Raw genomic sequence first — 23,952 nt, 5'->3', positions numbered from 1 at the left:
CCCTTTGATACACATACAGGCGTGTTTGCCGGTATTCCTGAGGTTAGGTAAAGGCGAGGCTTTCTGCTTGTTGTTACAGGACAATGGGGGAAGGCCAAGAATAGGATGTGCTGGCAAAGAACTTAAAGCAGTAGGGAAATCCCTGAGTGTCTCCCAAAACACAATCTCCAGAATTGATTTGTGGGTCTTGCCTTGTTAGACTTCTTGTTGTCTTGTCCTGTGTGTACAGCTATAATTTCTTAATCTTTGTTACATAATTTTGTTTTGGTTTGGTTTTTTTGAGACGTAAGAGGACTGGAGAAAATATCTACTCTTCCTGACGAGGTTCAGGGGTGATGGGGACCCCAAAATACCGACAGTCTGGGTCGTGCAAGCCGTCTTAAAGCCAGAGAAAACAAAGTTTATTAAAGATTCACCAAATTGGATTGCCTCTTAAGGAACCTAAGCATTTCCAGATAGAATCCCAGCTAGACAGAGTCCGAGCTAGATTGAATCTGAGCACCTTCATGGAGGCGAGATGGAACTTAAATACAGAAAAAGAGTATAGGAGGGATCTGGGGGGGTGGTCTGGTAGTCCAGGGTGATGGGAGAAGGGGTTTAGGAAGGGTCTTGAGGAGAAATCCAAAGAGGGTCAAAGGCTGGAGGCTATCAGGAGATATCCAACTAGGGGGCACCTAGGTGGGAGGCAGGTGGGGCAACCAAGAAGTAATAGACCATGGCTACAGATTTGAGTGTGAAAAGCCAGGTTAAGTGAGGAGATTCCAGGAGAGTTCAAGAAAGTTCCCAGAGTCTGAACCCCATCATTCCATCTGGTTGGTCAAGCGACCAACTCTTCTGTAGCTTTCTGCTTTATTCTTAAATGTTTTGTTAGTACTATGTTTAATATGAAAGTATCTGTAGATCCTTTTAGAAGTAAGGGGAAAACAAGTTTAGAATGAGTGAATGGCGAGGGATTGGGGAAGTACCTGAGAGCAGAGCTGAGCTAGAGGAAGCAAAACCCAGAAAACTTTAGAGCTACCTGCAGAACGGGTTGCATAGCAGTTCTTTATGTGTCTCTTCTGTTTGTCTCTTTCATTTTTCCTCTCCAGTCTGTATTTTCACAGTTATTTAGGGTGAGTATTCACATTACAGCACATTCTTGACATCAGCTACAATGCAGGTGGCAGTTGGCACATTTTTTTTGTTTTCTTACCTTTTAAGTTGTGAGCTTTGGTTGACTTTTTTCAGAAGGTGTTATTTTAAAATAAATCTTTGTATCTTTGTATTACTTTCAGGATATGATATGGGATAAGCAGAATGGTTGAAACAAATCTATAGTTTAATATCACTTTCCATCTAAGCAAAGGTTAATATCATGCCTCTATACCTGAAAACTATGTTTTGATTTGTTTTTTTACCAGAAGGATAAATATAGAATCCCTTTGAGGGTATACTATCCATACATAAGAGGCAGAGGGAGAAATTACCTAGAATATTGCTGGATATGTTACCTGAATAGCATTTAAACAGAAAATGTGAAATTATCAAGTTGAACTCGTGAGAAATTGGGTGACCTTAAGTCATCTGTAGTTAGAAGATTTTAATTAAAGAAAATTAAAAACAATCATTTTATCCTATTAGCCTTTGCCAATTCTGGTTAGTCACCAAGCTTGGCCCAGTTTCCTATTCTCTAATTTTAGCTACCTGCTGGTTTGTGTAAAGAGATTGCCAGGGAGGGAGCAGGTCAAGGAATTTTGAGAAGATCTGTGGCTTGATGTCTAAACAGCCTCAAAGTGCCATGTGAGAGATGGAAGAGCCTACTGAATCGAGGGACAGGAAATCTCTAGGACATGTAAAAATTCCAAACCATCCATATCAGTTAGCAGGGTCTCAAAGGTAATGAGTTGTCTGGCTTCATATTTAAAAGTTAGTCATCAGAGATGTGTATGATGCCAGTAGTTTTGTCAGCTTGAGAATGTATAGGGAATATAAAAGTGAAACACCTTTGGGGAATTATGGTCATTAGACACACCATTTCTGGTTAGCAAATTTCTTGCTAATAAAACGCTTGAGTGGAAATAGAGCTACTTTTTGCCTTGAAGTACTTCTTTAAATAAATGTGTGTGTATGTGTTTTCATGACTTGCACAGGTGTATGTATAAGTTGTTTTGGGTTTGTTGTTTTTTTTAAACATCTGTATCACTTCCCAGTTCATTAGCTTCCATGGAACTTCCCTCCAAACAAAAAAAAGAAAAGTTAGACAAAATAAACATACTGACCGTGTCTAACAACATGGGCTCCATTCCATACCCATAGTTACTCATTTGCTGAAAGGAGGGAAGTGTATTGTACTGCCATTTTTCTGGAGTCAGTATTGGTCATGATGTGAAAGAAGAATCAGAAAACTACCAAGAAACAAAAAGGGAGAGAGAAAAGATTTCAGTCTGTATTCAGCCTCCTTTGTAGTTCTGTCTTTGGATGTGGACAGCATTTTCCATCATGAGTCTTTTGGAATTGTCTTACATATTGCATTGCTGAGAAGAGCTAATATCAAAGTTGGTCATCAAACAATATTGTTACTGTGTACAATGTTCTCCTGAGTCTACTTACTTGGCTCAGCATCAGTTCATGTAAGTCTTTCCAGGTTTTTCTGAAATCTACCTGCTCATCATTTCTTATGGAACAGTAGTATTCTGTTACATTCATATACTACAACTTATTCAGGCATTCCCCAATTGCATATTATGTGTTTTAAAAGGGACATTTTGGAGTATTTTAGTAAAGCAGAAAGGGGATGCCTGTGCCAATCTCAGCTCATCTTAACCTTATTTCATTTGGTTCATTTGTCCTAGGTCAGTGACCTGACTTGATGAGATTAAATCTCTGCTTAATTTTTTTCCATTCAATAGCATATCTTTAATGCATGAACCATATTCATTTGCACTTAAATATTGCTTATCACTATTTAATCATTATTACCTTCCTTAAGAACTAAGCTAGTACAACGAGCAAGTCTAAAATATTATCTTTTATACAAATGTACTTTGGGGGAGAAACTGACTTTATTTAAAACTTTGGGTCTTAGCTGCTAGCTGCATTCAAACTGGGATTTTTATCTCTGTTCAAAATGTAGAAATCAAATATCCTTATTCACCTTTTAGAATTTTCTTGTTCTTAAGAGCAGAAAGGTGATACCTGGTGAGAACAGCTAGTTTTCGTGGCCCTATGTATATACAGATTCTTAGCTTCTTGAACTTTTCTGTTATTGAAACATTTGATTCTGGGGTGATGGAAGAATGGCATTAGACTGGATCCTGAAGTCTTGCCATTAGGAATTCTGCCCAGGCAACTTTTTGGGTGTTTTGCCCCTACCCCCAATACTTCCAAATTGAAGATCTTTCTGATCAGTCAGTAAGCCTTTAATGAATGAAATAAATCCTGTCCTTAGGAGATTAGAGGGGTAGAGGATATATGTGAAACAGTCAAGGCAGTGATTTCACCTCTCCAAATTGTTAGATGGGTGCTGGTTTCACAACTTTTATCATGTATCCAAGAGTTGGTGATGCAGGCTAACCAGTGTTCTGATCAGTTTACAGATTCCTGACATTTATTGGGCTCTAGGCATGCCTCAGATTATTTTCAGCATTCCTTGGCTATGTGGGTGTTGAAGCATAGAGAACTCGAAAGAGACCTAACAAAATCTTGGTTATTTCCAGTATGGGCTGCCTAGCTTCCCTCGGTGGGAAGGCAGTTTTTAAAAAGCCTTAATAAGAATTTTTTTATGTTTACATTTTTAAAAAAAATTTTGAATGGCAATTTCTCTCCCTCACTCACTTAGAAAGTAAGCAGTATATACTATACAGAGGAAGTTATGCAAAAATTTCCATAATAGGCATGTTGGGAAAAAAAGGAAAGAAAAATAAAGTGGGGGGAAAATGCCTCGATCTGAACTTGGAGTTCAACAGTCTTGATAGAGTTTCTTGAATTAAAATGGACGAGTTTTCTATTTAACAATCTCACTAAATTTATATAGTAGAATCTTGCTTTTAACTTGTGTGCTGTTTGATCCAGTGAATCTTGTTTTGATGATACTTTAAGCATTAATGGTTGAAAAGATGTCTTTAAGGCTCTCCTTGACTAGGAGTTCCATAGTCCAGGCTGTAGACAAACTACCAGATGTTCATAAAGCTTTGGTTACCAGGATGGTTCACATTGCAATAGAGGACTCTCTGCCATTTGTTTATCTATATGCTGGTGGCCCTCAAAACAGTGATTCCCCTAGGACTACTATAGGTTAGGCTAAGAACTCTTATCAGCTAGTTACTATTCTTTAGGGTGAAAGCCAAAATAGAATACATTGCTGTAGCCCTCCCCACCCCACCAAAAAACAAAATCAAATGGACTTTAGAAAGTTTATCTTCTTGAAATGACCACTGTTTCCAGTTTCTTTCTTTGGTCCTATCTCTTTTCCTATTTTCAGTTCTTTCCTCCTGGCAGGTGTGACAGTTACCTCCCCTGGAGGTAAGAATTAATTCCACAGAGAAAATTTAATTATCCTTAAAGTTGTTGGGTTTTAACCTTCTTTTTCATGGGTTATCATTTAATTTTTTATGGAATTTTTTTTTTTTTTTACAGAATGAGTTTAGACCCAACTATTTCTGTAAAAATGAGATTTTTGCGTTAGTACTAAATTTATAGACTTCTAGAATTTCTTCCTCTCCCTTCCCCCATCAATATTGGGTCTCCCTGTCTCTCTTAGGCTTGAAAGTTCAGGGACCATTCTCACTGCTAATTGTCACAGAAGCTTCGACCTACTCTGTATCTGACCTGGGCTACTTCACCCCTCCCTAGGCATCTCAATGGCCCTTACCCCTCAGCCTCATACTAGCACCCACTTCCCCCCATCCCAGAGGCTCCCCCTGTAGAGTCAGACCCAGTGCAAACACCTGATTGGCCCTTGTCCTACTGTAGCTCAGAACTTCAGACTCAAGTAATCCACTTTTCTCAGCCTTCTCTGGTAGCAGGGATTAGACTACAGGTGTGTGCTACCACACCTGACATATTCCTAAAATTTAAGCATGAGGGGAACTCCTCCTCTTCTCCCCACCACCACCCACTTGAAGTCAAGAGTTGTAGGAGTTGTAACTCCCTAGAAAACTCAAGTTTTTTCCCCAGCTTTCCTGCTTCAGGAAGACTCAATCCCAGGGTACCATTCTAAGTCTGAAATAAGTGTCCTATGCAGTGACCTAAATAGGTCACTGAGGGAAGAGAAAGTTCAATAGAGAATTTATTAACTACCTATGAGCTTGACTATGAGCCCTATCTATAGTCTTGGTTGTATTTAATAAATAAAAAAGGAATTAATTTAATCACATAAGACATAAATGTTATATATAGTGTGTGTGTGTGTGTGTGTGTGTGTGTGTGTGTGTGTGTGTGTGTGTGTGTGTGTGTGTGTGTGTGTGTGTGTGTGTGTGTGTGTGTGTGTGTGTGTGTGTTATGGCAACTCTTCAGTGTGGTAGGAAAACCTGTGGGAGAAAACTCAAATTTTGCACGCTGGAATCTACCCAGACTTCTTGCCTCAGTCTAGAGCCTGTTTCTGGGGATGGTTGGATAAACCCTAACAAAGACAAGTGTGAACTACTTTCTTTGGTTATACCTTAGAGATGACAGGGAAGGGTTTCTACTGCCTGTTGTTCCCTTCCAGAACTGTATTTATGATCTACTTTTATTTTCTTTTGCAGATTACAGATTCAGCTGGCCACATCCTATATTCTAAGGAGGATGCAACCAAAGGGAAATTTGCTTTCACCACTGAGGATTATGATATGTTTGAGGCATGTTTTGAGAGCAAGGGTAAGTGACCAAAGAAGGGTCTTCCTAGATGATAGGTGCTTTCCCCACTTTTGATTAGTTGTCAGAAAGGCAGGGAACTCAGGAAGGGCTCTCAGAAGTTAGGCAGAGCGTGAACTTCCTGTGTCCTGGATGGCTATGAAGAGGAAATGAGATCTGAGCATATACTCACGTAAATAGAAGTGAAAGTTAGCCAATTAGGCCTCTTCCCTCACGTGCAGTAACTGGAATTGCTGTGTGAGTCCTGTGACGTAACTTAGGTTATATAGGTAGGCCTGATTTTGGTATAGATATCTGGAAAACAATACATTGACATTGAAGCACAGTTTTTTATCTGTAGTTTGGAACAAGATTTGATACATTTCTTTCATTATGTGATAGAGCCAGGAACTCCTTCTTGGTCTTGGCTATTTCTGGGTATGAGTGCTTCAGTTGAAATTCTTTTACTTACTTGTTACATTTTTGTCTTTTTATTTTTGAATTAACAGACATTCATTTTCTCTTCTCCCCTAATTTTACAGAAAAACAAAACTCTTGTAACAAATATGCATAGTCAGTCAAAACAAATTCCCATAATGTCGGTGTCCAAAAATGTAAGTCGTTCTGCATCTTCAGTCTGTCACCTCTTTGTCAGTAGGTAGGTAGCATAGTTCAGTCCTCTGGAGTCATGGTTGGCTGTGCTGTGCCTTTAAAAATAATCTCTTATTGATAGTTTTTGTTTTCACACCACTTATGTTTCCCAAGATAGATACACTCCCATTCCCTAAGAGCCATCCCATGTGAAAAAAGAAAAAACAGTTCAGCAACACTGACCAGTACATCCCCCAAGGCTTACATTATATAGTAGGCCTTGGTTTTAAGACCGTTTTTTAGCAGCTCATGCCCCCAAATTCATTATACTTTCTGAGACTCAGCTAGGAGAGTGGCCTTTGCGCAGTAAGCAGCACATGCAGCTTCATTAAGCTGGTTAGAGTTCCTGGTAACTCAACCAAGAACTGCTTAGCTTGAAAGCTAGTGGTGATATTAACAGTGGTAGTAGCTTACATTTCTACACACCTTTCCAGATTCAAAGTACATACATCTTATTTAATCTTCATAACAGTTCTATGAGTAGGTATTGTTATTGCTTATTTACAGGTGCAGTAGGAGCTGAACCCCTAAAGAGGCTATAAATACCTTGCTTAAGTCCACACAGCCAGTGAATGGCTGAGCAAGGAGCTGGCTGCCATGCACATTTGGTGCTTTTCACATTGTATCATACTATGAACTGGCTTTTAGGTAAAGAAGTAAAAAACTACAGAACTTTTTTTCTCTAGTGTTAATATTCCATCAGGCCTCATAAGACCCTTGCCTACTAAATATTTTCACTTGCTAGCAACTCAAATGTAACACATTTAAAAATTCTTTATATTCTTTTTTCAAACTGGCTCTTTCCTGACATCCACATTTCTGTCAATGGCACCATCTTTTTCTCAGTCATGATATACTTAAAATATTGAAAGTCATCTTGGTCTCCTTCCCCTTCACTGCATATATCAAATATGTCATCAGTTCTATTAATAATTCCTTCAAAATTTTTTTAATTTTATTTGTTTCTTTCTATTCTCACTTTAACCACTTTAGTCCATGCCCTAATTATTTCATTAGCCTCTTATTACCTTGCTTTAACCCATCCTGCAAACCACTGCCAAATTAATCTTCCTCCAACTACTTTCATCAGCCTCTTCCAACCCTAAATCTTGTGATACTATGATCATATTATTCCCCTGTTTAGAAACTGTTGGTGAGCTCACTGATGCATACAGGATTAAGTTATAGAATTAAAGAATTTTAGACCTGGAAGTCTGCCCTGAGCCTCGAATTTACTATGTTATTTAAGTATTCCACTGGCAGCTCCAGCTAGACTCCTGAAGGATAAGTACTGGGTCTTACATTTATTACATACTTTCTATAGTGCTAGCGTAGTTCTGGGCAGAATTCAGCACTTATTAAGCATTGTGCTAGAAGACAACACAAAAACAAAATGGGATGTATACGAAAAATGAGTTAGAGGAAGAAGAATTTGATGGAAGTTGGAGTTAAGGGTGGAAGGCACTTTTAGAAAGAATACCCATACCCTACAGAAGACCATTTTCACACTTGTTAATATCTGACACCACATAGGCTCAAGTCTATCCTTACAAACTGATACAGTGCTGGAATAGGTTTTTTGAAGTGGAAAACACTGGACTTACTAGGGACTATGTTATCTTGAGTCAGACCTGGCAAAGGGCTGTAGTTAGTTAATGTATGCAGTGGCAAAGTGGAAGATGGTTAGAAGAAACTGTTAGGGAGAGGATATCCTGGGCAATGGACCAGGTGCCTTTATGAGCTGCTTGGATTTCATGAATCTTTCAATGAGGAAGGGGAAATGAAAAAATGCTTTTATATGTCCTGTAGAACCTACAGCAATATAGGGTTGCATTAAAAAGTCCTAAGACATCACCACTTACTGATGAGATTAGGAGTCAGATATTTGGCTTGGCATTGAAAACTTTCTACAGCTCTATCTTAGCTTGCCTAGCTATTATCCAGTGAACCTACTGTTCAAGCCATGTTTGACTGTATTGTCTTCTGAACATGCTGGGGTTATTCCCAGCTTTGGACTGTGTCCACCCTTCCCTCCTTTCATTCCCTTCCTAAACGTTTACTATCTCATCTCCTCCAACTTGAGTGTTGTACCTAATCCTTTCCAAATTCTCTCAATCCTCCCAGATCCTTCTCAAATTCCGACTTCTTCATGAAGTCTTCATTCCCTACATTGTTCCATATTCTCCTTCCTCTGATCTTTTGTAGCATTTATTGTTTATGCTGCTGATTTTGGCATTTAGTTGGTGAGATTCTTGAGTGTAAGTATCTTATCCCTGGCACATAGGTTATCAGTACATATTTATTGAGTTTAACTCCACACTAGTCCTAGTACCAACTCTTGTTTTCAGAGGATATGTTCCTTACAGCTTGGTTGGCTTTCTTGGTATAGTAGAGAGAACTTTTGACTCAAGCAGAGCCTTGATTCGAGCTCGAGGTCTGTAGGTCAGTGAATATAACCTCCTGATTTTACTGATGAGAGAATTGAGGCCTAGAGAGTTTGAGTGACTTGTTCACAATCATTGGCATCCACTCTGATTGTCAAAAGGTAGAGTTAGAATTCGAACTCTGGTCCTTGGACTCCAAACACAGAATTCTTTCCACTCTGCCTGAATGTCACTTGTAAGAGGTGACTTCCCTTGCAGGACTGCTATAAGAAATCAGGTGAGATAATATATGCAGAGCACTTTGTGCTATAGAAATGTGAGTTAGTAATTTGATGCCTGAGCTGCTGGATTTTAAGGTCTCAGATCCTAGAACCTTCCAGTTGCCTTTCCCTTTTCACCTACTTGATGAATGAGGAAAGAATTCCATTTCACCACTCTGGGTCAGAAATGAACTTTTTGTTAATATGAGCATTGTTTTGTTGATCCCTGCCATCATAAATAGACCTCTTCTTTCTGAAGAACAGAGACCTTCCTTTGCAATGACATCATCTCCACCAGATCAGAGATCATAGAGTCATAGATTTCAAGTTGCAAGGGACACTCAAGGCCATGAAGTCCAACCCCCTGATTTTACAAATGCGAAAACTGAGGCTAAGTGATGTGCAAGCTGCTGGTGAGTGTCTGAGACAGGGTTAAACTCAGGTTTTCCTGACTCCATGCTCAGTCTACTACCATCCACTTTGCTACCAGGCTGCCTCTTTGTCCTTGCTTTAAGTTGTTCTAAATTTTAAGGGTTTTAAAGTTATGTGTAAGGAAAGAGAGAGAGATTTCTGTTGCGTTGGTGTTGCGTGATGGAATCTGTGGTCTCTCAATTTAGTGTCTTTATTGACTATGTTGTATCTTATTGGAAACACTTTAAAACTCCTCCCTGGGGGAATTTCTCATTGTAGTTCCTTCAGATGAGTATAATGTATGTTTCTGCCTAAGCCTAATTAATGGTCACCACCAGTTGATTTATCTTCCCACCAAATTCAAGTTGTTTTGACTTTGTGAGCTTTATTTCATATATCCCTGTGTTGGTTTTTTTTTTCCTCTCCCTTGTATCCCTCTACCACCAGCTGCAGTATTTTGTGTCTTTATACACTTACTACTGTTTGCCAGCAGCTTGTTCTCTTTGCTTTCCGGAGTCCCACACAGATCCAGGCTTTGTCTGGAGTGCCTGCGATTTTAAGCAGCGACGGGAATTCTCTACAGCTGAGTAGGGGGAGGGACTGCCTGTTTCCCTCTATTGAAAGGGTGGGGGCAAGGAGAGAGTGGGTGGGTGATTTCCTGGAATGTTAAATATTCCACACAATGAATCCTTTCATTTCGTTTCCAGGAACAGGGCGGACACCTGACCAGCTCGTGATCCTCGACATGAAGCATGGGGTGGAAGCGAAAAATTACGAGGAGGTACGTCCTACAGTGATACCCAGTTAAGTGGCAGCCAACTATGCTACTAGGACTCTGTGACCCACTAAGGCTAGTAGGCTGTGCTTTGCCCAGAATACTGTATTTTTCCCAGCAGTCACATGACAACCAGCTGTTTGTAATCTGATGTCTTACTGATACGGAAAGTTGGTGTAGTAGTCTTGAAAAACATTCCAGGCTTGGTTGTTTTAGCCAAAGAGACTCTGCTGACAGTCCTTTGGAAATGTTGGGGTGATAAAACCCTCATATGCTTGCCATTAATTCTCTTGAGGCAGACTTCAAATGTGCGTAGTTCTAATTTTAAAAGCTGGAATTTGTTTCTGTGTTGAAGTCCAAGGCTGGGAAAAGTGGTTTGGTTTGGCTTTTTGAATGTCAGTAGAGCAGTTTTCTTGGGGGAGTAAATTCAGTACTATTTAATCTTGAACAACAGTACTCTTGAGACACAAAGGACAGAAGTCACTTTTAGTGAAAATAATATTAAGTACTAACAATTAGAAAACTGTGAAAAATTGTAGGAAACTAGTTTGGTGATACATGGCAGTAAGATGCTGACATAAAAGTGTGGTAAAACCACAAACAAGTCATTGCACTTGGGGGCAGAGGTTAGGAGAGAGACCAGTTGCATATAATGAATGAGGCATCACATCATAGAACAAAGGAGCACAGAGATTCATCTCTTCTTATAAGGGCCCAGCTGGAAGACTTTGGAGGTGGCAAAAAGGATTTACTAAAGTAAAAGAGACATGGGGGAACCACAAGGATAGGAGAAATTAATCTCTAATTAAAGAATATGTTTTATTTGACTGAGCAACAGTTTGGTCTGTGGAAAAGAGGGGGAGAACAGGAAATATAAATTATTTTGAAGACTAAGGGAGGATAGTTGTTCAAAACCATTTAAAGAAATCAGGAGGTAAGATAATCTTATTAGAGAAGTCATGAGAGCCTCTGCCATATGAGATTTGTACCTTTGAATCAGACACTGGAAGGGAGATGCTCTGACATGAATGAGGAGTAGAACTGAACAGTTAGTTTTGAAATGGGAAGTAGTCAAGTGGGAATGAGTTCGTTGAGATGTTTCTGCTTTTTTCTGTCCTGGGCCCCAAATAGTTTGTCCTGTTCAAATGAAACCATTCTGAGTTATTTGTCAGCAGTAAATCTGAGCAAATGATCCAGCAGATGCTCCCTGGAGACACTGCAATGCTTGCCCCTGACTACATTCTGATCAATAGAAAAGAACAAATTTTTGTTTTTACTAGATAGTTTAAGAATTAAGAGAAAGATCTCAAGTCTTCACAGTCCCAGAGACAAGGAACTCTATAAAGTGAGGGAGGAATAGGATATTTTCTAGTTAGTAGTGAGTGTCTACGTCCAGATCTTTCTCCTTTTAGTCAGACACTAAGCAGGTATCCTCAAAGACATTTAAACTAGCTGACTATGACACTATGAAGGTACAGTAATTTTTCTGCCTAATCTCTTGTTCTGAATTGTAGCAGCTCCCAAGGAAACACTGCTGGATTTTTATAGCTTAACAAGCAACAGACTCTCTTATCTGGGTTTTTGAGTTACAGTTCAGATTGATCTCTTCTTTCTCTCAGCATGATGGAGAACTATTTTACTAGCATCAAATAATATTTATTAAGTTTCCAGTAAGACTTTTTATGTACCAGTTTCTTTTGTTCTCTAAATTAGAAGACACATGGATGGTACCTTTCTCTAACATTTTGGTGCCTCTGAACCTCTCGGAATTCCCATAAGCTTTGAGCTTTGTTTGTTAATATTGGGGAGAAGAGCTTTGTGTCCTCTGACTCCTAGTTAATCCAGCTGGGGAATCCCTAGTAGAAAGGAAGCCGCCACTCTTCCTTTCCTTACTTCTGCTTTGCATGTCTGGCACATCCTCAGCTTCTCCTCAGCCTGTCTTTACGTACGTGGTTACAACATAGCTCAATGCTTCTGCTTCCCAATTATGAAACTCCTCTGCCCCAAGATGGTATGCCATTATTGGGGCTCTGGAAAATGGGAACTTAGCAGCCACCAGAGTTTGGTCATTATTGTTATTATTAAACAGGGAGTGGTTGTGCTTTATCCCAAAGACTGTGCTTCTGTGTTTTTGCCCAGACCCTGTTGTTCTTTGTTTAGAGACAGCTGTTGCATACAGTCTTTAGAAATAATGGTAGCTCATATGCAGTTTTCCTGTGACATGAGATCAGTAGTATAAGTATTTTTATCTTCATTTTATAGACAAGGGAACTGAGGTTCAGAGAATTTGTGACTTGCCCAGTGTTACACAACTAGTAAGTATTCAAGTCTAGTGTTGAACCTAGATGTATCCTCCTAACAGCCCTGTGAGGTGGGTAATCTCTATTTTATAGATGAGGGAATTAAAATTCAGAGAGGTTAAATGACTTGCCCAGCTGGGGTCACATAACAATTTAAAGATCAGGAATTGAACGCAAGTCCTCCTAACTCTGAAGTCCATGCTTTTCCCACTGCATTATACTGTTACTGCTGTGAGCAAAGCTGTGACAGCGTTTGCCCTTATTGTGTACTAGAATAAAGTGTGAGGCCGTGAAAAGTGGGAGGAATTAACTTTCAGGAACCCACTCAGATCCAGACTCTGTCTGGAGAGTTCATGTGTTCCTGAGATGGCTGATGATAGGTCTTAATGTGGTAGAGAGTATTAGACAAGAAGGTCAGAATCTTGAGTCTGTTATTGCAGTCTGAGAAGGTGATATGTGCTCAGGCTTTTTAGTCTTCTGATACTCTATACATCTCCCCCTCCTTTGAATTCATACCTTAGCACCAGGGTTTGAAGGTCATCCATTGGTCGTCTTTTGCAGTCTACCTGCAAGTCCTTTTAGTCAGTCTCTCCTACGTGGTCAGTTACCTTTTGGGTCTCTAAGAAATGAGATCAGCACAGCTGAGATGAAATATTTAGTCCCCTACCCTAAAAGGTATAAAGCTGCCCAGCTTGATGGTTGTAAGGAGAAAGTGCACTTCTGTCTGAAGAAGGATGGTACTTATGCTTGATTTCTCAAGGTGCTTTTTCAAGGAGAGCATATCCATGTGTCATCTGACTTTGTCATTAGAGTGCCTTGCCTTTTGCTTGATTCATATGAATTAGCATGTTTCTGGTCCTTTATATGTTGGAGCAGGAACTAATCCTGATCAAGTACATTTCTAGGAAAGATAGTCATTCCTTATCAAGAAAGCATTGATTAAAAAAAAAGAATACTTTAATTGCTCTAAATTTTAATTCTTAAACCCTACACACACACACACACACACACACTCACACTCACACTCACACACTCACACACTCTCGCTCTCTCCCTCTTTCTTTCCCCCAATCCTTATGTCTTCTCATGATATTTTTTTTCCAGCAGTTTTAATACTTGTAGCCTGCTTGTGAGCTCCTCAAGAAAATATAATTATAGAACACATAACACAGTTTCTTGGTTTGAGGACTTTCCCCATAGCTCTCTTCCCTAATACTTAGCAGGAAAGGAAGAAGTATTGTTCTAAAACACCAGGACCAAAATCTGATGTTCCAGAAAGTGTCAAATTTCATTTCAGATATGAACACTTGCAGACCTAATTTTGCCAACATTAATTCTTAAGACGCCAGTAGACAGGCCTTTGCTTTGTTTTCCCCAGACACAGGTAAACGTTCATGGATTTTGTCCATAAGAATATTTTGTTCCTGAATTTGTGCAAGTTGTGCTTGTGTGGTTAACACTTATTGCTGTGGTCTGGAATCCATCATAAGAATGTTCTGCCACTTTCAAAAGTCAGTTTCGGACTGATATAATGCTTTCATTAAATCTGGCTTGTTACAAAGAAATTTCTTTCTTAGATCTTGATGCTATATGAGGGGAAAAAACTACATGAAACTCTTCAGTGTAAAATCTAGAGACTTTCAGGCTGTCTTCACACATCCTCTTCAAGAAACTATTTTTTAAGGAATTAACACCTTTCTTTGGTAGAACTACTTTCATATAGATTGTACCGAAAATACAGCATCAGTAGTAATTGAAAAGGCTTTGATTTTGGACAATGAAGAACTCCATTTTTGCTGATTTGGGGGGGAGGCGTTACCTAGATAGACATTTTTCAACAACTAATGAATAACTTCTGTGGGGAGGTGGTTTGGTATAATTATAGGTTCGAGTCACAGTCTGTTTGTCAATCATGTGACCATGGGAGAATTAATATAAATTTCTTCAACACAATGAATTATTGAATTTTGTTGCTGAATGGAATTCTCCATGATATAAATCTTTAGTTTGCTTCAGGGCTTTAACAATCACAACAGTTTATCTTCTGTACTTTGATTCACTATCTTAAAGGCTGTATCTTTGGCTTTAGGTTTCTGTGGTTGCTCTCCCTGCCACAAGTCTCTCCCCACTCCAGTCCATCTTCTCCTCTGTTCTCACAGTGATCTTCTTAAACTGCAGGCCACACACGCAGTCAATAAATTCCAGTGAGGCTCCTTATCCACCTCCAGAATGAAAAATGAAATCCTTTCTTTGGCTTTCAAAGCCATTAACAACCTATACCTTACACTGCTCCACATATTCTGAGATTCAGTGACACTGAATCTCCAAGCCACTCCATCTCCCAAGTTAGTGCATTTTCACTGCCTGTTTCCATACTTAGAATGCTCTCCTACCTCATCTCTGCCTCCTGGCTTCTGTCAAGTTCCAGCTAAAATCCCAAAATCCTGCAAAAGAAGCCTTTCCTGATCCTTCTTGACTGACTAGTTTCTCTTCCAAAATTTTCTTTGGCTTAACATTGTAATGATAGTGAATATACTGTACCAGGTTTTCTCTTGCCTTGCTTTTCCTTTAAAAAAAATACCTTCTTACTTGTGTTTCCTTAGCATATGAGGACATGAATGGTCTTATTGATGTCACACATCCTGCAGAAACAGTTTTCTGTTGTATGAGTCCCTTTACAGTTCTTCAAATGGCATGATGTAATAAAGTGCTTGCAAAGCTGATATAAATGTTAGTTACTGCTATTCATGTGGACTTTAAATAGAAAGTTAGATAAGCTGCTCTCGGGAGGGAGAGCCAAGTGAGAGGTGTAAGTTAAGGGTATGCTAAGATAGTGATAGAGAGGTATTGGATATTAATTCATTCAGAAAGCATTTATTAAGAAATCCTCTCTGTGTCAGGTATCTCTTAGACATTCTAGATTGTGGAGATGCAAAGACAAAAATAAAACAGCTCTTTTCATCTATTGGAGTCAGTCACTGAACATGTAAGTCCCCACTATATGCCAGTGTACTGTGCTAGATGAGAGTAGAGGAGATGTTTTGTTTGAAGTTTTACCTTACTATAGTCAGTAAACTAGGAGATCATTAGTATTATAATTATTTTAATCTGAAAAGGTTGTGCCTTGTCTTGTATTTTAGATAGGAGTGTGTTTTATTCTTCAGAGGTGATTTGGGTACTGTACAGTATCAGTCAGTACTGTATCAGTCAGTCCACTATTCCTTTCTTTCCCAGATCGCCAAAGTGGAGAAGCTAAAACCTCTGGAAGTTGAGCTTCGACGTCTGGAGGACCTTTCCGAATCTATTGTTAATGATTTTGCCTACATGAAGAAGCGAGAAGAAGAGATGCGGGACACTAATGGTCAGTTGTAGTTAGCTTTTCCCCAGGTATTTCCTAGAACTTTCTGTGTTGTTCTTGGACTTAGCAGAACCTCACAAAATTCACTGGACCAGCTAAGGTGAAGTAAAGGAGTTCCCTTCTCACACTTTTATTTGCTACATGTGAACAAGTAGGAATCAAGTAGTAATTTTGCCACTTAGACATTTTAACTCACTTCAAAGTCTTTTTCTTTCTAATTGATATAAACTCATTCATCTAGTTTATTACAAATCAAATTAGTAGTAGTAGAATCAATATGCAATGTTTACTGTATTTGTAAAGATTTTACAGTTTTTTTCTTATTCCTTTCATCATACTATGAAAGAGATTAGTGTGAAGGATAAAAATCTCAGTCGCCATGTAAATCAGGGGTATTTCCACCACAGTCAGTTGGCTGCTCTGTCTGTTCCAGGTACAAGCTAGTGAAGAAAGCTGAATGGTACTTGAGAAATGCCTCTCCACAATCAGGCTGATAAAGAAAATGAAGTGTTCATTCCCTTATACAAAGCAACAGCAACAAAAAACCCCAAAGAGACAGAAACAGAGCTTCACTGGAGGGAAAAGAGACCCGAGGTGAAGGAAGGGGAACTTCACCCATGTCAGTAAGTTAGAGAGGAAAAGAATGGCACGAAAGGGAGGGAAGCAAAAGGGGCAGGTGTACATCGGATTTAAAATGTAATTTTAGGCTCTTCCTAAGGAGGTAACTGGATACTCTGAGGAGGAAGAACCTGTTTATAGTCTAAAGAATGATGTAGTAGAGCCACAAAACTTGTGAAGAAGTCATCCAATACGAGTAAGAAAGATAGAAAAAATTGTGGTGATTGGTTGACTCCTGTCCAGGGATTCTGAGGAAGCTTTTGACCTGATAACGAGAGGTCTGTTGTCTTTCTGGGGCACAGATCCAAGGCATAGCTAAGAATTTTCCAAGACTTATAAAAACCAATGACTAGTATTCACTTCCAGTGATTCACTTGGGCACAAATTATACTGCCAGAAGAGACCTAAAATATGTTGCCAAAGATAATAAAGTCTCGGGCATGGGGGATAGAGGAGCTGGTGATAGGATCACCAAAAAAAGGGGATCAAGAAGCATTTTTAAAAACACATAGACATTAACTGAAAGAGGTTAAAAAAAAACACAAGTAGGACATTTTTTGAAAGTAACATGTTGAATTGACATGCACAAAGAATATATTTACCAAGTGTCATGCAGATCACATCAAAAAAGCTTCATGGTAAAAAATGGATGAAATAGAAAACTACCTAACTTTAATCCATCAGATATGATTCTGTAGAGCATAGTTGCAAGAAAAGAAGAGGAAAAGCAGTTGTAATACATAGAAGTGTACAGGAAACACAAATCCAAGAAGGGAGCCAGTAGGAAAATGCTTGTTCTCAAAAATAATATATAGAGATGCCCAGAGTTTTGGCAGCAAGCAGAAGGAACCAAAAATCCCAATATCAGGTAGGAAATTTGACTTCATAATGGTACCACTGAGATTTTGTGGAATGTTAGAAATATGGTTCTTGGATGGGTTCACCTTATTTGAACAAAACATGATATGTAAAAATGTTAGCACTGTATATTAAAGGGAACATTTGTGAAGTAATTAAGGAAGCGTAGTGGATGGCATTTGGGTGAAGATCAGAGAGCTGAAACACACACAATTTTATCACAATGCACTATGCTGTATATTGCTTGGATAGAAACAGGGACTAGATGAATAGTTCCCAAGCTTGGCACAGAACCATGATAGAGAGCGGTGACAGGAGACTTCAGTTATCGAGACCTCTTAAGGCACTCCCTCTCTACCAAAGACAGGAACCAATGACTTTTTGACTTGCCTTAAAAATAATTTTAAATCTTTAAAAATAATGCCAACAAGGCTAAATTTTATCCTGGATTTGGTTCTCGTTAATTAACAGGGAAGAATTAGTTACTAGGCTGGGAATGATAGGTGAACCTTGAGGAAAAGTGACAGCTATCCTGGGCATAGGTTATCGTGCATCTTAGAATTTAGGAAAGCAGATTTCTAAGCGTTCAGAGAAAAGATAGGGAGGATTCTATTTCTAAAGGGGAAGTCAACCCAGGAAAGATAGGAAACTCAAGAATGAAATTCTGAAGACAAAATGGGAACTAATTCCATTGAGAAGGAAAAATGGAAACTTTCTGAAGTGAGATAGTTGTGAAAGCCCAGAGAGCCTACAACCCAATTTAAAAATATGAACAAAAGGTAGAAGCGAAGAATGTGTAACTGATTGAATATAATATTGTGGTCCAATAAAACTGAAGTTGGGAGGTTCAGAGCTTCAAAATGAACTAAGTCTATGGGGGAAGGATAGGACAGGACAAAGGTTTGAGAATTTTTTAAGCTTTTTAATAGGTCAATGATCAAAGAGGGAATAGGTCCCTGCTCCAGATGAATGGATAATAGTTGAGAACAATTTTTTTGGTTCTGTTTCCCCTGCCAAGTAGAATAGTGTCTGCTTTGGCAACAAAAGTTGCTATCAAGGATTGGCTACCCAAGATAAGAAAAGAGAGAATAAGAAAGCTCTTACCTAACCTTGATGGACTCAGGTCTCCTAATCCAAATCACATCCTCTGATATTGAAAGAACTGCTAAACCGTTGTCTTTAAAGGGATCTTTAAAATCTTTAAAGGGATGTAGAAAATGGGAGTGGACTGGCAGACAGGAGAAGAGCAGATGTTCCAGTTTTCACAAAAGGGAAGAGAACAGGTCCTATAAAGTACAGGCCAGTGAACTTTGAAATTCTAGAATAGATCATTAGTGAACTCCCGAGAAAAAGGTAGTTTATATATAGCCAATTCTGGCTTCACATAGTAGAGTCTACCATTCTGCAGACTTTCCTGCACCTCCCCTCAAAGGGATCCACATGACCCCACCTTCTCCACTTCTCTGAGGTTGTGGAACTAGGATCCCTAGCACTGGGCTGCATCTCCTCAGCGCCTGTCCCCATCTGTCGAATTTATGTAAAGTGAGATCTCTCTCCCTCTCCCCCTCCCCCTCCCTCTCCCTCTCCCCCTCCCTCTCCCCCTCCCCCTCCCTCTCCCTCTCCCCCTCCCTCTCCCTTTCCCTCTCCCTCTCCCTCTCCCTCTCCCTCTCCCTCTCCCCTCCCCCTCCCCCTCCCCCTCTCCTCTCCTCTCCTCTCCTCTCTCTCTCTCATTATATATTACAGAAATACCCAAAAACTCAGCATGATTTCATCAGGAATAAATCATACCACATTAATCTTCATTTACTACGACACAAAAGTGGGAGGGATGGCTAACATGCTAAATGATAACATCCAAAAAAATCTTTACAAGCTAGAACATTGTGCTACATCTGACAGATATGCTTGGGTTCAAAAAAAATGTCACGGGTACAAGATGGGGAAACATCCATAGATGTTTAGATAACAGTTTGTCTGAAAAAGCTCTCTGGGCATGATTAGTGAACTGTGATGGGAGTCATCATTGTGATATGGGAACTAAAAAAGTTAATGCATTCTTGGACTGCATTGAGAGGCATTACTTTCAGGGATAAAGAGGTGATAATCCTCCTAAAGTCAGATTTCCATGATCAGAGTATATCTGGAGTGTTGTATTCAGTCCAGGAAGCCATAGTTTGGGAAAGGCATTGATTAGCTGCAGGATGTCCAGAATGGGCAACTAGATGACAAAGGCCTTGACTCCATGTCATAAAGTGAGAAGTTGGGAAAGCGGGGATGCTTACAGACTGCTAAGGGAAGACATGATAAATGTCTTCAATTATCTGAAAGGCTGTCACGTGGAAGAGAGATTAAACTTGTTCTACTTGACTCCAGGGAGCAGACCAGGAACAATGGGCATTAGGTACAAAGAGGCAAATTTTGGCATGATATCCAGAAACAAAATAGAGCATTCCAGAAATACAGTGGGCTGTATAAAGGGATGGTGAATTCTCTTTCGCTGGAGGTCATCAAGCAAAAATTCTGTGACTGTTTCTGGTGTGTTATAATGGGCCATCTGGGTATCATTGGACAGTGAAGCTAGGTGGCACAGTGGATAGAGCACCAGGCTTGCAATTAGAAAGAGCTGAGTTCAAACACCACCTTGCATAGTAGTTTGTGGCAAGTCACTTAACCTCTCTCTTCCTCAATTTCTTCAGTTGTAAAATAGGGATAATAATACCTACTTCTCAGAGTTGTTGTGAGAAGCAAATGTGATCATATTTGTAAAGTGGCTTGGACATAGTAGCACATCAGTAAGTGTTTTCTTTCCCTGTTCCTGGGTATGGATTGGATTGAGATCCTTCTAACTTAAAAGTTCTATATTTTTGTTTTTTCTTTGTATCCTGAGCACTTTACACAGTGTGTGGCATGTAAGTGCTTAATATGTTTTTTGATTGGTTATTATTATCTCTTTTTATACATTAGCTAACTGAGATTAAGTAATTCACTTAAAATCACGTAATTAGAGATAATAGAATTTAAACTCTTCTTTGAGTCTTCTGCATAGTTTAGCCAACTGAGCTTTTCTACTTCCATTTCCAGAAGGACATGTTTACAGCTTTGTTTTTTATCTTTTAGAGTCAACAAATACCCGGGTCTTGTACTTCAGTATCTTTTCCATGTTTTGCCTTATTGGATTGGCCACCTGGCAAGTGTTCTATCTTCGACGTTTCTTCAAGGCCAAGAAGCTGATTGAATAATGAGGCAATCCTTTCCCACCCTGTCTTGCAGCCAGGAGGACACCACTGGGACGTACCTGGCCTGAGCCACACCACAGACAGCACATTCTATCTGCTGACCCTGGAGTTTTCTTGTCAGAACTGGCCTCTTTTGGGGTGGGAGGAATGGGGAACTGCCTAGACTCCAATATAGGCCAATAAGGGAGACTCTTTTTAACTTGTTGGGTAGTAGGGGGTTGGGCTGGTTTTGCAACATTGGAACTATCATTAAGGCCACCTATGATAAGAAGTAGGTTTCCCAGATGCTGAAGCCAGCATTGCCACTGAGTTTCCTCAGAATGATCTGTTTGAACCCTGTGACTTCTTTCCTTTTCCCACTCACCCGTTGGCTTGGACTTCCAGTCTAGTTCTGTCACCAAGATTTCTATGACCTTGCTACAGAATGACTTGCTGTGTTCTGATTGTCCTGTTTGTTTTCTTCGTTGAGGTTACTTTAGCAGTATGAACATCATATTTTAGCTGGGATGAATTTGGTTGGGTGGCTTCTAGTGGTATAAAAATCCAAGAGCTGAAGGAAAGGTGAAGGATTAGATTCCTGATAGGCCTCAAATTTGGAGCTGTAATACCATAAAAAACTCAGAGCTGAATATAGAACTAAGCTTTATATACTCTGTCTACTAGATTTCTTAATGTAACCTACAGAAGCAAAGTTGAATAACTTTTCTTACCTTAGCTATTTAGTTTCCATATTTTTATGTTACATTTAAGAATTTGGTTCATTGAGGTATAAAATTGTACAACTGGGAGCATCATGAATAAAGTAGGTGCCAATAATACATGGAGGGAATGCAGGGCCAAAAATCAGTGTGAGATTGAAGGGTGAGGAGAGGCCATTGTCAGGTGTGTTTATGTATGTACGTGTAGAGAAGGATGTAGTGACCATGTTCTTATAGTTATGAAAAATCGATACTGTTTTCATTTTGAAATAGAATTTCTCAGTTGATCCAGCATTAGGAGGAATATGCTCTTTATGTAGTCTCTTCCCAAAGTTACACATCTACAAAGCGTTTTTAAATAATTGGGAATTTTGAGGCTTTGTAACTCCTTTGTAGGCTTACTTCATCTTGGCAAACCAATTTCTAATTAAGATTTCTTAAGCAGCAACTGGAAGAACTGTCCCCTCAGTCATGTGATTGATTCTCATTATCATAACGTATGAGAAAGAATTGAGAGACTCCTGAGGTAAGAGGAAGGGGACTTACTTAAAAGGGAAATTGAACAATGTTCAGACTGGATAAAGTGACAACTGTTAAGTGTGTGAGGGCCCTTTGTGTGAATTCCTCTTTTCCGATTTTTGAGAACTAGTGCAGCATCTCCATCTGCTGGTAAAAGCTATTAGTTTCTGCTCCTAGGAATCCCGCAGTGGTAGATAATAGCAGTCTCAGTGTAGCAAAAATCCACAGTAAAAATCGTCATTGATCATCTACCATATTCCACATGGAATTTTCTAGGGCTAAATGTCAGTGTCCAGGAGGAAGAGAAAAAGTACATATCTGTCTGAGGCACCTTCCCCAGAAGTCTGAAGGTGAACTGCTAGCATATGCCACCAAGGGCTCCCTACCAAAGCAAAACGTGACACCAGCTGTTCACTACTGGTCTCTGATTGCAGTATCTTTCCTCCTTGTCTACCATGGTCATCACCGAGGTGACGATGCCATCATTTGACAAAGTGTCTGTCTGTGACAGAAAGGAGAAATCTTCGTTTTATTAACTCTCTCCATCCCCAGTTACTTGAGAACCCTCAATTTGTTTGTGCAATTTGAAATTCTGTTTCATGTTTGTTCCCTTTTTAAACCATGTGGAACTTTCTCCTGAACCTTCTGCTTTTATTCTAAAGCTAATTAATACTCTGCTTGCTTTTATCTAAGAAGAATTAATTTGCTTTGAAAGACTGGTGCTAGACTAAGTCTGCTTAGAAAATAAGAGCATATTGTGTGTTCTCTGCTTTCTCTCTCATGTGTATGTTATCAAAATGACCTCTATAATGTAAATGAGGTGGTAAGGTTTACAGTAAACTTTACTTGTACCATGGTCATAAATTAAATGCAATTCTTGTCATAAAGCTGTTTTCACACAACTTGTTTTATAGGAAAGAAGCATGTGGGATTTGTACAGATTTACCTGTAAGTATTGGATTGGGTATTTTTGTGTAAATTTTCTGAAATAAAGTTTAGGGGAAACCATTGTAGTTGTGTGTTTATGAGTCTAGTTTATATCTTTGCCAGAGTTTATATAGTCTTATTTTTGTGAGATTTCCTCGATTCTCATGGGGCACATATACGTACATACATATATACATACTTACATGGATTTTTAAGGGTGAAAGTATTGCTTTCATTAATTTCAAGCTAGGCTGAGGAAGATACAAGTATAAGTGAGCTACTAAACATTGAATAACAGCGCCACCTGCTGTTAGAATGGATAGATCACCCCCCTCAGGATCTGGAAACAATGCTGCTCTAGGTGTAGTAAAACCACAGTGGGCAGAGCTGTTGAAAAATCATATCTGTATTATTACATATGATATGATGCTATGTTGTGTCACCTGGAAAACTCAGAAGATAGCCTTTAAGCTGAATTTTCCCTTCAGAAAAATTCTTTTCATGTGAATTGTTGCTAGAGGCTTTCTTCTCTCTTCCAATTCCCCAAAAGGTACCCCCAAATTATACCCACACCTGGAGTTTACTTCTGGAATGAGTAGTCTGTGGCAGCTAATGTTAGATTCCCTAGCAAGTGAGATAGTGTATCTTCTTCCCTTATTTGCTATGTAAAGCATTCTTGAAGTCCTTGCCTTAACAATAATCTTGAAATATGCATATTCACTTAATCCTCTTAAGATCAGATAATAAAAGTTATCTTTTATCTAAAAGTTTATCTTTAATAAACTGAGAAAAGTTTGCTGTGAGGTAAATAGTTCCATAGCTGATTATTGTTCTTACATAATGAATAACTCAGTATAGTTATTCCTACTCAGTTTAGTTTCTTCTAGTGTAGGCAAAGATACTTTTCGTGAGGGTGGATATCATTTGCACTTATATTCTCTATTAATCACAGCTAATGCTTCTCAGTTAACAAATTTGATGGGCTGTTCAAACAGAAGGCTAAATAGTAAATAAAGATGTGTCCGTCCCCCCCTCACTCAGCTTTTCTTTGTGAATTTGCAAAGCTAATGGAAGGTAGTTACCAGGCTTTCATCAAGCCTATCTCTGGATTATGTATCTTTAAGCTTTTGACTGTGGGCAAATGCA

At 39.2% G+C, this 23,952-nt stretch overlaps 1 protein-coding gene across 1 annotated transcript in view; it reads left to right on the top strand.

Annotated features, from left to right (window-relative positions):
* TMED10 (transmembrane p24 trafficking protein 10) overlaps positions 1 to 22,892 on the top strand; it is a 39,813-nt gene extending 16,921 nt beyond the window's left edge. The window contains exons 2-5 of the mRNA XM_072625011.1: positions 5,724 to 5,835; positions 10,225 to 10,298; positions 15,827 to 15,953; positions 20,544 to 22,892. Of these exons, the coding sequence (XP_072481112.1) occupies positions 5,724 to 5,835; positions 10,225 to 10,298; positions 15,827 to 15,953; positions 20,544 to 20,665 (435 nt within the window). The 3' untranslated portion in view covers positions 20,666 to 22,892. The remainder of the gene's footprint in view (positions 1 to 5,723; positions 5,836 to 10,224; positions 10,299 to 15,826; positions 15,954 to 20,543) is intronic.
* The last annotated feature ends 1,060 nt before the right edge of the window (positions 22,893 to 23,952 follow it).

Source organism: Notamacropus eugenii, chromosome 7 (genome assembly GCF_028372415.1).
Source record: "Notamacropus eugenii isolate mMacEug1 chromosome 7, mMacEug1.pri_v2, whole genome shotgun sequence".
In the NCBI taxonomy this organism is placed as follows: domain Eukaryota; kingdom Metazoa; phylum Chordata; class Mammalia; order Diprotodontia; family Macropodidae; genus Notamacropus; species Notamacropus eugenii.
This window is presented reverse-complemented; position numbering and strand designations above follow the sequence as displayed.